Source organism: Herpailurus yagouaroundi, unplaced genomic scaffold (genome assembly GCF_014898765.1).
Source record: "Herpailurus yagouaroundi ecotype Mexico unplaced genomic scaffold, PumYag 182, whole genome shotgun sequence".
NCBI lineage: Eukaryota > Metazoa > Chordata > Mammalia > Carnivora > Felidae > Herpailurus > Herpailurus yagouaroundi.
The window spans coordinates 14,018,580-14,033,456 of NW_024412413.1; the positions used below are offsets into that span (position 1 = coordinate 14,018,580).

At 45.0% G+C, this 14,877-nt stretch overlaps 1 protein-coding gene across 3 annotated transcripts in view; it reads left to right on the plus strand.

Annotated features, from left to right (window-relative positions):
• Positions 1-9,012, plus strand: part of LARGE1 (LARGE xylosyl- and glucuronyltransferase 1) — a 545,419-nt gene extending 536,407 nt beyond the window's left edge. For all 3 annotated transcript variants that reach the window (XM_040490968.1, XM_040490969.1, XM_040490970.1), the window contains 2 exons: positions 4,476-4,671; positions 7,491-9,012. In XM_040490968.1, the coding sequence (XP_040346902.1) occupies positions 4,476-4,671; positions 7,491-7,688 (394 nt within the window). In that variant the 3' untranslated portion in view covers positions 7,689-9,012. The remainder of the gene's footprint in view (positions 1-4,475; positions 4,672-7,490) is intronic.
• The last annotated feature ends 5,865 nt before the right edge of the window (positions 9,013-14,877 follow it).

Here is a 14,877-nt window from a genome sequence, read left to right on the forward strand (position 1 = left end):
CTTCCTGTATCCAGAATTCTGGAAAGTGATCTGAAATCACTTGGTTTAATACCTGCCCCCCAAAACGAAGACTTCTTTCTTCTTGGAGAAAAAATAACAACAACTACCAGTTTTTGAATATAAAACTTCTGCCAGACACTGTCATCAGCTCATGGAATCCTCACAACAAATCCATGAGGCACATAACTGTTATTCCCCTTCTACAGATAAAGAAACGGAGACTCTGAGAGGCTAAATAACTTGCCCAAAGACACATCGCCAGTACGTGGCAGAGCCTGGATTCAGACCAGGTCTTAGGAGCTGCACAGTCAGTGCTTTTAAGTCTAATACCATTGGACTGGGTCCTGAATGTTCCCACCAATCAGTGTCAGAAGATAAAGGTAAACATGGAGGAACTGAGACCAAAATCAGTCTGAGTTTCCTACAGATGCCATAGCCTCATGGCTCCACGCCTGGTACATTTCCAAGGCATCTTTCCTTCCATCCCCGTCCCCAGGTGATCTGAGAACTCATTTCAAGGCCATGTCTGTGGTCATGAGAGCTGAGGTTTGGCCTGCTGCATCCGTGATTGCTGCTCTGGCCAACAGCTCACAAGCCACAAGGCCAAGTGCTAAATTATAGACCTTCCCTCCAAGAAATTGCTTTTGTCACCTTCCCTCCAAATGATGACCTGTCAAGTCTCCTTGGACAAGTCGCATCCAGCATCCCCTGGAAACTTCCAAGTGCCACCTCTCAAGCCCTGTTCCAGATGTAACAGATCAGAGGCTCTGGGGGTGGAACCCAGTGATTGGTTAAAAAAAATAGTCTCCTAGGTGATTCTGGTACTCAGCTCAAGTCTAAGTACCACTGCTCAAAGCAGAAGGCCCCCAGATCTCTCAGAAGTAGCATCCCACATGCTATATCCAGGAAACCTCTCTCATCTCTGTTTCTTTGGAGACTACCTGGTGCTGATGGTCCCAGAGAACAGCCTTGAAGTCCAATGTCTACCGGACTCACGGTAGGTTCCTTGAGCGAGTATTCAGGCTGTGATGTGTCTTCATGGCAGGTGAACTGTAATGTCACCCTGTTCTGTGCTGACCAGCCACTCAGTATGCTTGTCAGTGTTCCTGCTGAGCTAAGGAAAGCTGCCTTCCCACCCAGGAGTAGAGGACTGAGCCAGCTGCCTCCCTCCCCCATTTCCTCTTTCTCATACAGTAGGCCACGAGTGTATATTCTAAATAAGAAGGCTATTAATGCATTGATATCCCTGGGAGTAAGACCACTGTGAATTGACATTGCAGTTAGGGCAAACAAGGGGAAATAATGAGAATATTTTCATTTTTTGAGGAATTATTACATATCAGGCACTGCTCTGGATACTTTCTGTGAATTCACATAGTTGTCAGAAATCTATGAAGTAGGTATTAGCATCTCTGTTTTACCTATAGAAAGAAATGAATCATATTAATTGTTATTTATTAATAAATTCACCTAGAGAAAGAAATGAAGGAGCAGACGAATTCAGTAAGTTTTCTGCACCTGCTAAGTGACAGAATTCAAACCCAGACAGGGAGGCTCTAGAGCCATTGTTTTTTGTTTTGTTTTGTTTTTTTACATTTTTTTTTAATGTTTATTTATTTTTGAGAGAGAGAGAGACAGAGTGTGAGCAGGGGAGGGGCAGAGAGAGAAGGAGACACAGAATCTGAAGCAGGCTCCAGGCTCTGAGCTGTCAGCATAGAGCCCGATGCGGGGCTCGAACTCATGGACCGTGAGGTCATGACCTGAGCTGAAGTCGGACGGACGTTCAACCAACTGAGCCACCCAGGCGCCGCTAGAGCCATTGTTTTCAGCCGCCTTGTTATAGTGCCTCTAGGGAAGGAGCATTTATTGAACGCTTGCTGTGTGCTAGCACTGTGCCAAGCCCTTTATAAACATTTTCTCATTTCAGTTCCTGAGCAATCCAACAAGATAGATACTCTTTTCTCCAGTGGATGCAAGAGGCAAGTGAAGCCTCGTTTAAATGCTTTGCTGACCGAGGTCCCCAGCTCCTAAGTGGCGGAGGTGGGTTTTAAACCCTGGTGCAGTGGTCCCACTGTGCCATGCTTGAGCCTAGTGCATGTTCACAGCCACCGGTCGTGCTGGGCCGGCTCTGTGCAAATCTCAGATGTCAACGCTGCCTGTTGGGCTAGTTCACAGATGGAAAATCAACTCCTTCCCGGCCTGATTTTTTGATTAATCCCAACATCTTGCAGTATCCCTGCTTTTCACACTCTGTTAAGGTGATGTGACTCAGCCTTTCCTTTTTCTTCCCATTGTGTGACTGTGGTTTAGGTGGCAGTTGCTGAACTGATAGAGCTGAGGATTCAAGTCCCTGCTCTCTGCCAGCCTGGCCATGTCGCCCACAACACAGCTTACTGAAAGGCCAGTGCCCGCGCACTGGGGAGTTCCTCAGGCTTCAGGGCAGGCCCAGCCTCCGTCAGGAGGGAGTAGAATAAGTAAGCGGCCGCCTCCCCTGCCAGCAGGGCTCCACTGACCACCCACTCTCACTTAAACCTCACTCGCTTTAGGGGCGCCTGGGTGGCTCAGTCGGTTGGGCATCTGACTTTGGCTCAGAGCATGATCTCACGGTTCCTGAGTTCGAGCCCTGCACTGGGCTCTCTGCTCTCAGCGCCAAGCCAGCTTCGGATCCTCTGTCTCCCTCTCTCTCTGCCCCTGCCCCACTCACATGCGTGCTCTCTCCCTCTTGTTCGCTCTCTCTCCAAAATAAATACCCATTAAAAAAAAATCTCACCTCCTGCGTGGAGGTGGAACCCCCAGACCACGAGCTCTGTTCTCCCTGTAGCTCCCTAAGATGTTACGGTCCTACCCTTCAGTCTCACTTTCACTTTATCTTCTACCGTGTTCTTTGTCCCTAACCCCTTGCTCTTGGGCCAGGTCTGCTGCCTTCACTAGGCTCCCAGCCTCCTGCCATCTCTTTGTAGCTTCCAGAGGCAGATTCCTGCCCTACTGTCTGCCCTCTGTCTTAGGTACCCCTCAGGTTTTTAGGTTACTCGTTACTTAAGTTATTCAACTTAGTGTCTGATTATTGACTCTCTGCTGTGTGTATAGACCAGAGAGTGTGGGTAAGAATGACATGGAAGAGAGATAACCTAGCATAGTGGTTCAGGGTCCTGGCCCTTGAGCCAGGCTGTCTAGGATTGAATCCCAGCCCATCCTTATTATTTGTAACTTGGTATTAAGTTTTACCAATTTAAAGCTATAGATACAGTATTTACAATATAACTGGTATACAGTAAGTGCTTAATAACTATTAGCTTGTTAGGATTGTTGTTACATAGTTGTATTCATTTGCTGTATAACAAGCTGCTACAAATTTAGAAGCTTTAAACAATACAAATTTGTTACCTCACAGTCCCTGAGGGTGAGAGATTGGGGCATGGAATGTCTGGATTCTCAGTAGGGTCTCACTGGGCTGAAATCAAAGTGAGGGCAAGACTACAGTTCTCCTGAACTCTGGGCTCATGGACTTCCTTTCCTTGCACTTGGAAGGCTACGGTCACCATTTCCCTGCTGGCTCTTTGCCACGTTGCCCCCACAGGCAGCCCACACATGGCTCTTCACTCTCTTCCAAACTCAGATCTAAAAGTTCACATGATTTGGCCAGACCCACCTCAGGAATCCCCCTTTTAATTAGTCCAAAGTCAACTGATTGGTCAATTTAATTACATCTATGAGGATTCTACAAAGATCCTTTTTGCCATATGATGTAACATACTCACAGGAGTGACACGGTCACAGGTTCAGCCTCAGGGGGGAGAATGTTGTACGAGGGCAGGGGCACCGTGTTCTCTGGTAGGATCAACCAGCACACACTCACCTGCAGTTCATTCCATATAAATGATACAGAGCACTCCACGAATTCACCGACCCCTTCATTGTGAGAGTCTTGGCGTTAGTGAAAGATGTACATAACAGACTGGGTTAGTCTCCTAAGGCTGCCATAACAAAATTGTACAAAGCGGGTAGCCCAACACGGCAGAAGTTTATTCTCTTGTAGTTGTGGAAGCCAGAAATCCAAAGTCAAGGTGTTGGCAGGTTCATTCTTCCTCCAAAGGCTCTAGAGAAGAATCCTTCCTTGCCTCTTTCCAGCTCCTGGTGGAGGCTGGCCAACTCTGATGTCCCTTGGCTTGTGGGAGCATCACTTCCATCTCTGCCTCCACCTGTCCATGGCATCCTCCCAGTGTGTGTCTCAGTGTCCACATTTGCCTCTTCTTATAAAGATACCAGTGGTTGGATTAGAGCCCACCCTATTCCACCATGATCTCATCTTGATATATCTGCAAAGACCCTCTTTCCAAATAGGTCCCATTCACAGGTACTGGAAGTTAGAGCTTGAACATCTTTTGGGGGGGACACAGTGCAACCCACAAGGACCGTATCGGCATAAACCTTTCCTTCCTTCCTTTTGCCCAATGGCTTTTCTCTCTGTGACCTAGGTACCACGTCTGGACAAAAGGCCATGCTCCCACAAACTTCGCCAAGTGGCGGACTGCCACCACGCCTTACCGTGTTGAGTGGGAAGCTGATTTCGAGCCATATGTTGTTGTGAGAAGGGACTGCCCTGAGTATGACCGGAGGTTTGTGGGCTTTGGATGGAACAAGGTGGCTCATATCATGGAACTGGATGCACAGGTGAGACAATGGACTGTCATGGCTGTGAGGAAAGAAGCAGCCTAGACTTCAGGGCTGCAAGGGGACCTTGGAGGTGAGAAAGCAGAGCCCGAGAGGGAACAAGACATGGCCTAGGACCAGAAGTGAGAAAATGGCAGTGCTAATTCTTAGGGCTGTTGATTTCCAAACCTTCTTTCTCTACATTTGGGTGAGAGTTCGATTCCTGACCAGGACCCAGGCAAGTGTGAGTGTCCTGTGACAAAACATTCCACCCCCCATCCTTACCCAATTTAATGATGAGGATGAAAAATCGTCACTTAGCGTTAGAGCCATATAAGTGGCCCAAAGCATTTTAGGAGTTCCATATGAGTGACACAAGGCTTGAGGCTGAGGGGCAGCTCATTATTGTACGTTATAACTATAAGTGATGGTCTTTAGACTGTATTTAATTGTGAAACACTTTCATTCATTCAATAATACTTATTAAACACCTGCTTCAGAAGAAATCAGTAGAATTCCAACAGGTTAAACCAGGAGTCTGCAAACTTATTCCACAAAGGACCAGATAGAAAATTTGGGGACTTTAGGGGCACCTGGGTGGCTGTCGATTAAGCGTCCGACTTCAGCTCGGGTCATGATCTCACATTTTGTGAGTTCAAGCCTCGCATCGGGCTCTGTGCTGACAGCTCAGAGCCTGAAGCCTGCTTCAGATTCTGTGTCTCCCCCTCTCTCTGCCCTTCCCATGCTCATGCTGTGTCTCTCAATAATAAATAAACATTAAAAAAAATTTTTTTTGAATGGGGGGCTTTGTGGGACCTACAGGTCTCCTTCTCAACTACTTAACTCTGCCTTTGTCATTCAATGGTAGGCAGTATCTAAACCAATGAGTGTGGCTGTGTTCCAATAAAACTTTATTTATAAAAACATGCAGCAAGCCGGACATGTTGCAGTTCATCAGCCCCCGTGTTAAACAAACAAAAGTAAAGTTGATCTGGTTAAGTTAGGAGAAGGATTCCTGGGCCTCTCAACTCCACCTTTCTCTCTTTGTGTCTATTCTCCAAGGCACCTGTTCATGGAGCACAGTGCACATACTTCTCAACAGGAGCACCAAATTCATAAAAAAAAAAAAAAGCAAGGTTGGATATGCTCAGTGCTGCCTGGCCTGAGAATCACCTGGAGAATTTTCCAACAGCTCGTTATATTTGAGAGCAGTCCCAAGTGGTTTTAATAAGTATCTAGGGTTGCAAACCACTTGTGTAGATGGAAGGTTGTAGACTAGTGTCCATATTTAACAACAGAAGCATGACTGATAGTATTCATTTTGTCATTGATACTTGGAGGTAGTCTAGTGCTACTCACATACAGAAATGTTTAGTCTGCCTCAGCTTCTGCTTGAACAAAAAGAAAAGTACTATTTTTGTATCCAGCAGTGTGGTGAGGTGAACTGGTTCAAATAAAATTAATTTTTCCAGCACTAAAACCTGGGCTTTGTTTGTTTTAGGCAATTTTGGTGGGATTCTTGAGCATTTCTTGCTTATTTCCCCTTTTTTGCCAGTAACACAGCCAATTTTGCCCTTTCCAGTGATTGAAGGAAATAATGAGGTCATACCTGACAGGTAATCCAGCCACACCTACTGGGGCTAATGGGATCGGTGAGCTTCTTTGCCCCTGTAGGAGATGTCGCAACAGCTAAGCTCTGACAGTTCTTGCATTTTCTTTTCAGGAATTTTTCTTACTCCTTACCATCACCTGTCATTTCCTGCTGCGGTCAGTGTTCTTCCATCTGTAACAGACGCCTTTCTCCATTTTTTTTAATGTTTATATATTTTTGAGAGAGAAAGAGAGACAGACAGAATGAGAGGCAGAGAGAGAGGGAGACACAGAATCCGAAGGAGGCTCCAGGCTCTAAGCTATCAGTACAGAGCCAGAAGCAGGGCTTGAACTTGTGAACCACAGATCATGATCTGAGCCGAAGTCAGATGCTTAACCGACTGAGCCACCAGGTGCCCCTACCTTTCTCCATTCTGATTTTCCCTCTCATAGTTTATTCTGATCTGTTCTAGGCCGGGAAACTAGACGATCAAAGCCTATCAGACATTATGTCCAAAACCAGAATACACAGAGTCTGAGTGAAGGTGCACCGGATTCTCCTTTGTTACACGTTCTAAATTTATGTCACCCATTTGGGCTGTTTGGAGACATTTTATTTTTGGTCTGAGTTTCTGTATTCTGCCAAGCGGAGGCCCCTGTATGGCGATGTGACGTGTAAGAAGGATAGGTAGGCAAGAGCTTTGTTCCTAATGAGCTTTCCATGAAAGCTCATGGAATCTATGAGATTCCATTGGGATCTTTTTTTTTGTTATTCCTTTTTTGTCCCCTCTTGGGTACTAGTATGTTAGTCTGTCAAACCTCATCAAGCCCTATGAGAAATCACATAAACAGACATCATTTAATTGAGCAACAGAGTCTCTCGTGGCTTATGTCATTCTAGAACAACCACGTGGGCATGTGCTCACATTTATCAAGAACTTTTCATGGGCCATGAGCTCTGCCCAGCATCATCCACACATTATTAGTCATCTTTCAAGGTAGGTATTATTACTTTTACTTTATAGATGAGAAAACTAAGGCATAGAGAAGCCAAGAAGTTTGTCCAGAGTCAGGGAAACAGCCCTGCTCTGTCCCTCTCCAGCATAGCAGGCTTTCCATGGCCCCACCCTCCTTGCTGACATCATTCCCCACTTCATTCAGTCACTTTGTCATTTGGTCATGCACTTGGGCATTCATCATGCATTCTGGAGGGTTCTTGCAAGCGCTCTCACACTACTCTTGTCTTCCAGGAATATGAATTCATCGTGCTGCCCAATGCCTACATGATCCACATGCCTCACGCCCCCAGCTTTGACATCACCAAGTTCCGGTCCAACAAACAATACCGCATCTGTCTCAAAACCCTGAAGGAAGAGTTTCAGCAGGACATGTCCCGCCGCTACGGCTTTGCTGCCCTCAAATATCTCACGGCTGAGAACAACAGCTAGCACCAGGAAACCCACCCCTAGGGAGAGACCTATTCTGCAGGGGAAAAGCCACTTTGCTATTTGGGGCCCAGCCTTCAAACTCAAAATTTGAGCAATGCTTTTTTGGTTTGTTTTTATTTGTCTCTTTGGCCCAACAAAGCCGCCCACACTACAGAGATCTGGGACGAGGATCCAGCCAGCTCCTCTCTGCTCCACAATCTGGCATTCCCAGAATGTGGAAGAGTAGCTCATCGACACAGTCTCTTCAAGAACGGGACACAGGGGTGTTAGAGGGAGCAAAGGGGTTATCCTACTAAAAAGCCACAAAACCGAGCTGGTCTTTAGGGATGTTCTTGTTGCTTTTTAAGAAAGGGAAGTCAGGGTGCTGGGGGTTAGCGATCCCAGAAAATAAAGGCAAAACTGTCTTTTTGTCCAGAGGAAACTTTCTTTTGTGTCCTGCAATCTACCTGTGTATCCAAGGTGGGGGCCATCCAATGATCTGAACCAACCATGCAGAAAGACCCAGTGGGGACATTATACCTGGTGGGACCTGGAGGTGGGGTGGGTTGGTTCTTTATCCTCAAGGTCGCTCTTGTTTTGCTTTGATTTCTTTTCCTTTGAGGGGATTTTGTTTGTTTGTTTTTGGTCTGGGAATCCAAAATTGAAAACTTGATCTTTTAAGTCTCTGAAAGAGAATCAGCTGCATCAACCAACATCCCCTTATGAGCAGTGGCCCAGCAAGGAGGACAAGAGTCTTGCCAATATTTAAACATGGGCAGCCCTCTTCAGGATTCTCACCGAGGCCCCCATGACCTTGAATTCCCTACTCTCCAGAATCCAGGGGCTAAGACGGGGACTGCGGAAATAGGAAGACCATCCCGTCTACAACCAGTCACATTTTCTATTGGCAGTGACCGCTTCCTGAAGAAAGGGCTCTGAAGGGGCTGCTTCGGTGCACATGAAAGGTACAAACCTCCCAGGCCTTCAGAAGAACTTTAATAGTTCACACATGCCCAATTCCGAAGATTCACATGTCCCTTTGGAGACCTTGAGGAAGAATGTGTTGGGTTCCTCCGACTCCGTGCTGCTTCGCTGCGGGTGGGAGGAGGTCACAGCCTCAGGCTCCCTCTGGGACCTGTCCAGAGGGCAGGCAAGCACCTTTACCATTACAAGGATTGAGGAGACGCTGGACTTTTTACCCATTTTCTTGAATCTTCAATATTAATGTTGTGTTTACATTGATGAGAACAAAAGTCCACGCCCTCCTCTAGGCTGGGCTGTTTGTATTGAGTTGCAATGTGACCAGCGAACGCTGCATTCAATAAACGAAAGTATGGACTGTGTCTCCCCCGCTCCCTCCCTCCACTCATGTAAGAAGCTGCAGAGGGTAGCTCCAGGGTAGAGAGCAAGATCGATAAACAGCAACTTTACACTTTGTGTTCTCCCGTTTTGTTTTTCTCACCATTTGAACCTTAACCTTGTTTTCTCCTTTTCTGAGGTTAGATCTCACCACACCCTCTGACCCTCAAAGCATCTTCAGAGTCTCCGTCCAGCTTCTGTCTCGGCACGGAAGCCAGATGTTTTATACCTCAGATGCTAGCACGTTAAAACCTGGTCGTCAGTAGCAGAGTGAGCCTCTAAGACTCTGTCCTGGTGGCCATGTGACACCCCACCTCAATCTGACCTATGAGACCCTTCCATGTGTTATATGCCCAAGGGGAGATTTCACTCAGGTTGATTTTTAAAAACTTAGGAAAACAATCAGTAAGACTCACCCTCACACAGATACGGATAAGTTTGTGTGTCTGTAGGCATGTGTGTATGTCTGTCATGGTATTACGTACATATAGCACATAGGTAGCATGCATATCACAATATATGAATACTGTAAAAAGTAGACTATCACAAAAGTATTCAAAGTACATGGTAAAGTCCCCTTTCTCCATAGGTGTGTGACAGCCAGCCCCGACCAGCTCATGAGGACTTACTGTGTGCATCTTTCTCCTACTCTTGTGTTTGAAATTGGCCATGATGGAAGTATTTACACCATGGGAAATCTGAAAACCACAAATCAGGGCACCGCACCCCCCCCCAAGAGCTGGTTGTTAAACATTTACCAGCACACCAGTGCCTTTTTATTTTCGTTGTGTACACACACACACTCATTCACTCACTCAAAAACTCTCTTTTCTAGAGAAGACCATTGTTAATAGATGTAATTTTTAATTAATCACTACCAGCTACTTGAGCCAAGTGAGAATATACAGTAGTACTAGCTCTTTGATGTTAAAAATCAATTTTTAATTCCCTAAAGCCTTTTGTGTTTTAAATTCTTCACAGCCCCTGGATCCTGCCCAGCCACCTTGCTTTTACTTGCGTTTGTATGGGTATGAGAATGACCGTATCACTTACCATGCAGACCGGGTCACCTCTGAGAAGAAGAGAAGGTAGTAAGTGCTTTGAGACAATAGGTATAAATTGGAGGACAATGTAGCTTCATGCACACTGAATTTATTAAAGCCCGAAACTGACTCTCCACACCAACAGGAGAAAATCCTATTCCCCCAAAGACAGGTGCCTGACACAGTGAAGCCGGTCTAACTTAAGGCTAGAGCTCAGATGCTAAGGCCCAAGTTCAATACAGAGGCTGCCAAGTCAGTGGAGGCTGAGGTCTGCAGAGCCAACAGAAGGAACTTCCAGAACTTAGCCCGCAGCGGCATCTCACTGCACATCCCAGTTCAAGGGTGGGGGGCGCTGCCTGTGGGCAGAGGCAATCACTATCGATGTGGATTCCCTAGAATCAGTTCCCCAGGGCAAAACAAGCTTATAAATGGGCCACACGGATGTTTTCATGCCTAAAGAAGCCAATACCATCTTGGCTTTCAGCTGGGAGGAAAAAAAAGTTCTTCTCATTTAGCCCCCATACTATTCCCTGGAGAGCTAAGATTTATCAAGTAACTACTATGTAAAAGGGCCTTTGCTTGCATTAGCTCATTGAATCCTTACAGCAAGGCTGCAAAATGAAAATTACTGCTTATAGATGAGGAAACCGAGGGAGCTCTGGGAAATTAAGTAGCTTCCCTGAATTCACATCAATAATATACGGCAGAACCAGAATTTAAACCCATGCCTACTTGGGTGGATCCAAAACCACATAACCTGCAATGCTCCTTCCTTCCCCAGTAAGAAAGAAATCTATTAAATATTGGCCAATGAGAGCTTTTGAACCTATATGGAAAGAGTATTAGATTTCTAGACTTTCTCCAACATCCATCCAATAACACTGTCCAGACAGCAATCTCCCCTAGAAGCTCTAAATCTTGCTATGCTCATGGACTTCCTGAAAATTCATGTGAAATAGGCCCGGCCGTCTATAATCATATTTAGACATGGCTGGGATCAACTCTAGGAAGCAGTAATTCGTTCCCTGAATGCGTCTCCTGGGTTACCTCCTAGATTACATGGCACAGGTCGAGACACTATGTTTTAATCTCGCCCTTAGACCCGAACTCAGCTTGCTGCTTCAAAGTGATCTCTCGGAGTGTTGAGCTGATTTACAGAGCACATATTTGCCGAGTTGACTAATAGCTTCTTTGTACCCCATCATGAAAGGACAGACCCTACTTTAATTCTGTTCCTTTCAAAGACTCTACTGTCTTTGAGTTAAGGCTTCATTTGTGGTCACCCAGCCTTTAGGGAGCTCTGTGTTAGTGGAAGAAACGTGATTAAAATCCCCTCCAACACAGCTCCTGCACACTCTCGGGGAAGATAAGAGCCACCATTTACTGAACTAAGACTTCTATGGTAGTTGGCACTGATGAATCTTCACAGTGGCATAATAATATAAGGAAGGTTTGACTATCCCTACTCTTTAGCTAATGGAACCAACCCCTCAGAGCAATTATGTGAGTTGCCCAAAATCACGCAAGTTGTTCATGAAGGTTCTGGAATTTGAGCCAAAATCTGGCTGACTTCAAAAACCCATGTCTTTCCACTCTGTGCTGCTGTCTCCCCATACGACATTGAAATCAGTTTGGCTACAGGCTTATGCAGCCACATCATCATGTAGTTCATGGTGATATGCTTTTTTTTTCCTTGCCTTATTAATCGTGTGTTTATCTTCAATTTAATGCCATTGAAGTTTATGAAATGTCAGTTATCCACTAAGTGCATTCTAAGTAGTTTCAGACCCATAGAATCTAATGTCAGAGATACCATGGTTTTTGTCTTCATTCATTTAACAAAAATGTTCTAAGAACCCCCCTCCCCTGATTTCAAGGAATGATTGGTAATATTGGAAAGGAGATAATGGGGGCACCACAGAAATGTTGGGTTTCTTATTGTGACTATTTGATGGAGTTGGTCCTTGTTTTTTTCCAACACAGTCTTGAGAGACGGTGTTTTCTGGAATGAAAGGAGGTCGGTCAGTTTTGGGAAAGTGTTTCCCAAGGTTTGGGACCAGTGAGGCTGGGATGATGTCATCGAATGACTAACAGAGTTTGCCCAGAGAAGAACTGTCAAGAGATTCCTGGGTACGTTATGCTGCTGAAATTCTGAAGGAAGGAAGGAAGGGCTCCAGTGGTGGCGTCAGAGTAATTTCACTGTACTAATATTTCTTTCTTCATTCCACAAAGAATTTATGGAGCATCTACTGTGGGATGTGCACTGTGAATGCAGCAGCGACCCAGGCACAGCCAGCTTTCAGGTAATATATTTACCTGGAGAGCTAAAAAACATACAATGCTGAAATAGGTTTTATTTTATTACACTCATGTCAACAATTTTAGGTTTTTTGGTGTTTTGTTTGTTTTTTTAGACAAAGAGCGCAGGAGCGGGGGAGAGGGACAGAGGGAGGGAGAGACAGAGAGAGAATCTTAACCTGGGTATGGAGCCTGACTCAGCTCAATCCCACAACCCTGGGATCAGGACCTGAGCCGAAAGTAAGTCAGATGCTTAACCGACTGAGCCACCCAGGTACCCCAGATTATTTTTTTTAAACTTACACTTGCATATAGAAGAGTTGTAAGAATAATGCAAAGAACTGTATGCCCTTCACTTAGATTCAATGATTGTTAACATTTGACCACTTAGGCTTTATATCTGTCTATATTTTTTCTGGAACCTTTAACAGTGGATTGTAGATGTCAATCTGAATACTTTTTTTAATCTGAATACTTTAATCTGAATACTTTAGCATGTATTTGTTTTATTTTATTTTTTTCCACGTTTTTTTATTTATTTTTGGGACAGAGAGAGACAGAGCACGAACGGGGGAGGGGCAGAGAGAGAGGGAGACACAGAATCGGAAACAGGCTCCAGGCTCTGAGCCATCAGCCCAGAGCCTGACGCAGGGCTCGAACTCACGCACCGCGAGATCATGACCTGGCTGAAGTCGGACGCTTAACCGACTGCGCCACCCAGGCGCCCCTACATGTATTTGTTTTAAAGGACATTCTCATATAACCATGATGCAGTGATGAAATTCAAGAAAAGTTTGCTACAATATGATAATCCATTACACAGTCTACATTCACAGTTTGCTGATTGCCCTAATAATTTCTGTGTAACAGTAACCACATCCATCCCACCTCTAACTCCAGGGTCCAATCCAATCTAAGACACATTGCATAGTTGCCTACAGTCTCTAATCAGGAATAATTCCTGGGTCCTTTGCACTTTATGACAATGACATTTTTGAAAAGCACAGTCATTTTGCAATAGTTTAGTGTTTTGAATGAGAAATAGATATACATATACAAAGCAATTCATGAAATAGGTACATATGCATGTGTGACTTTCTAAATTTATTAATATTATATAGTATATTGTATAACATAAAATTGTATGGCAAATAGTGTTAAAGAAGCCAGTCCTCAGAAGGTTCACCATCAATGTGTGTGCATGTGCATTGGTGAGATGGTCCAATAGGTGGGATGCTATGGCAGGCAGCACATGCAGCCATGGGGACACATCACTAACCCCACTTAGTTATCACCAATGAAAGTGATCATTTTCTACTTACTTGAAATTTAAGTAGTCACTTTTAAGATACACACATTAGTCGAAATGCTTTGTGTGTTAGGATGAATGCATATTACATGTGGATGTAAATGTGGACATTTTTAGCTCAGTTTCTCAGATCTACAAGAGAAAAGATAAAACAATTCAAGAATTCTTACCTCCCCCCACCCCGACTTCATTATGTATGGACCCACATTCACCAACTTATTAATATTTTCAACCTCCCAAAGATTATTTGATACTTAGGTAGAGCTGTGCAACTAGATTTCCTTCCCCATGAATATTAAGGTCAACATCTAGTAGGATCAGAAATGTCTTCTAAGTAGGTGAGAGAAGACTGACCCGCTGATAACCAACACCCTTGATGTGGAAGGACATCAAGGACATACCCTGGCTTGGTAATCTGGCCTCAAAACCAAAAGCCCCACTCAAAAGTGCCTGTTTTCCTGGTAGTCCCTGATCACTGTGTTATACCAAGCTAGCCACTCTCAGATTCCAAAGTCCCAGGGGCCCCTCCCTGAGGCACCCTGCAGTCCTGCGTGGCTTGTCTATATGCCTAAACAATGGCAACTCCGAGCTTGGGCATGTCATTAACTCTGAGTTCCTTGAATATAAAAAACCTATGTCTCACCCAGCAGAAGAGACTGATGGGAAACCTCCAGTTAATCCTGACAACAAATCCACTTCAAACATTCTAATATTGCTCAGGGCTACCTGAAGCCATCCCAGCTACCATTTATGCGGCACTTATGTGCTGGTGTGCTAAATTTCTTCTGTTGTCTGGAGGAATCCCATGAGAGGAGGGATTATTTTCATAGATGGGGAAACCAAGGCTCAGTGGAAGTACTTGGTGGGGCCACAAACCAAACACTATTTTTCTGACTCAATTTTGGTGGATGGAAGTAAATGTGTATGGGGTGGGGGGCGAATCAGTGGACAGGAGTCTCTCTGCTGGTCTCCCGCAGCATTCCTGAACCCAGTGTACATAAAGCTAGACCTCATGGTCTCCCTCCCCGAGGGTCCAGGTCCTCTTCTGTTGCTTGGTGTTGTGAACCATTCTGAACGATGTAGGCAAGGATCAGTCAGAGCTGGGAAGGAAGGGGGTGGACAGACATTTGCTGACTAGTATACAATTTGCATTATTTTATTTAACCAGCAATAGGTGTCTCCTTGTTAAAGGTAAGAAAAC